The 2,138-nt window shown below is 62.8% G+C and overlaps 1 protein-coding gene across 1 annotated transcript; it reads left to right on the forward strand.

The window, feature by feature from the left end:
• Window positions 1–5: 5 nt before the first annotated feature.
• On the forward strand, window positions 6–1,760 carry GP63-4 (GP63, leishmanolysin; the record flags this gene model as incomplete). Its single annotated transcript, XM_010698464.1, has 1 exon — window positions 6–1,760. The coding sequence occupies one exon, from the start codon at window positions 6–8 to the stop codon at window positions 1,758–1,760; it is 1,755 nt and encodes a 584-aa protein (XP_010696766.1).
• Between the last annotated feature and the right edge of the window lie 378 nt (window positions 1,761–2,138).

Here is a 2,138-nt window from a genome sequence, read left to right on the forward strand (position 1 = left end):
GTGCCATGCCCCTCGACCGCAGCAGCACGCACCGGCGCCGCAGCGTCGCCGCACGCCTGATGCGGCTCGCCGCAGCGGGCCTCGTCATGGCCGTCGGTGCCGCCGCCGTGTGGGCGCAGGCCGCCGGCCATCACTGCATCCACGACAGGCTGCAGACCCGCGTGCTGCAGTCGGTGGCGCAGCAGCGCAGGCCTCCCGGCAGCGTCTCGGCCCTCGGTCTGCCCTACGTGTCCACCGGCCCCATCAGCAGCGCTCACACCGTCGACTGGGCACTGGACGACAGCACGTCGCCGAGTGTCGCGCACTCCGCGGACTGGGATACTATGCGCATCTACGTCTCTTACGCAGACCTCACGGACCCCGACTACTACTGCTCCTATGTCGGGCAGCTTATTGACAACCATGACGGTGCCATCGACATCTGCGAAGCCGAAGACATCCTCACGGACGCGAAGCGCGACATCCTCGTCAACGTCCTTTTACGACAGGCGCTGCAGCTGCACGTGGAGCGGCTGAAGGTGAGGCGGGTGCAGGGCAGCTGGAAGGTGACTGGCATGGAGGGCGACGTGTGCGGCGAGTTCAAGGTACCGGAGGCACACGTCACGGTAGGCTTCAGCAACACCGACTTCGTGCTGTACGTCGCCTCGGTGCCGAGCGAGGGGAATATCCTTGCGTGGTCCGCGTTCTGCCAGGTGTTCACTGACGGCCGACCTGCCGTGGGTGTCATCAACATCCCGGCGGCGAACATTCGGTCAGCCTACGACCAGATTATGGTGCGCACCGTAGCGCACGAGGTGGCGCACGCCCTCGGCTTCAACCGCATTTTTTTCGACAGCGCCGGCATGGTGGCGGCCGCCATTGGAATTCGTGGCAAAGACTATTATGCTCCTGTGATCAACAGCAGCACGGTGGTGGCCAAGGCGCGCGAGCAGTACGGCTGCACCCCCTTGAGCTTTCTGGAGCTGGAGGATACGGGTAGCCCTGCCTCTCTTGGCTCGCATCTTAAGGGACGCAACGCCAAGGACGAGCTCATGGCGCCTGCCGTAACTGCAGGGTACTACACCGCCCTGACCTTGGCCGTCTTCGAGGACTTCGGCTTCTACCAGGCGGACTTCGCCAAGGCCGAGGTGATGCCGTGGGCCAATCTCGCCACCTGCGACTTCCTCACCAAGAAGTGCATGGAGAAGAACATCACGCAGTGGCCCGGGATGTTCTGCAACTCCACCGACGTTCTTCTGAGCTGTTCCACTGACCGACTGACCCTCGGAACGTGCAAATTTACCCAACGGAAAAGGCCGCTGCCGCTGTACTTCCAGTATTTCACTGAACCGTCTCTCGGCGGATTCTCATCGTTCATGGACTTCTGCCCGTTCGTGGATACCTACCCCAACGGTGCTTGCAATCAGGACCCATCGATGGCATCGCCTACTGTAAAGGAGTTCAACCTCTTCTCCGACGCGGCGCGCTGCTTCGATGGCGTATACAGACCGATGCACGGCATCGTTCACGGCAACCACTACAACGGCTTGTGCGCCAAAGTGAAGTGCGACAGAGCCCACCACATGTACAGCGTCCGGGTGTACGGCAGCAGTGACTACGTCGCATGCACGCCGGGCGAGAGGGTGGAGCTGGCCACGACCAGCGCCGCCTTCGTGGAAGGCAGCTACATTGTCTGCGCGTCGTACGTGGAGGTGTGCCAGGCCAACATCAAGGGAGTCATAGACTTCGAGGGAGACGCTGCCGACACAGCGGCGGTGTGATGGTGGCGTGAAAGGATGACTGCACTGGCCACTGTGACGGCTGCGCTGCTGGGGATAGTGCTCGCTGCCATGGCAGGCCTCGCGGTGTGGCTGCTCCTTATCAGCCTCCCCTGATCGTGACGCAAGCTGAGCGGCTCCCGCTGTGGCCGACGAGGGCCTCTGCTAGCGTGAAACGGAATGAGCAGGACGACTGGGGGCGCGGAAGCAGCGGCGCGGTGCCGCTGTAGTGCGCCCCTGTGCCGACGGCCATCGCAGCCCACGCGCGTCGGAATGGCCTTTGGCTTTCTTGTTTTTAGTTTTTGGTGTTCTGTCGCCTCTCGGTGACAGCGTTGCCAGTGCGGAGTCAGAGTCTGATGGATGCGTGTGTTGGGGGCTCTC

This window comes from Leishmania panamensis (genome assembly GCF_000755165.1).
Source record: "Leishmania panamensis strain MHOM/PA/94/PSC-1 chromosome 10 sequence".
Taxonomy (NCBI): domain Eukaryota; phylum Euglenozoa; class Kinetoplastea; order Trypanosomatida; family Trypanosomatidae; genus Leishmania; species Leishmania panamensis.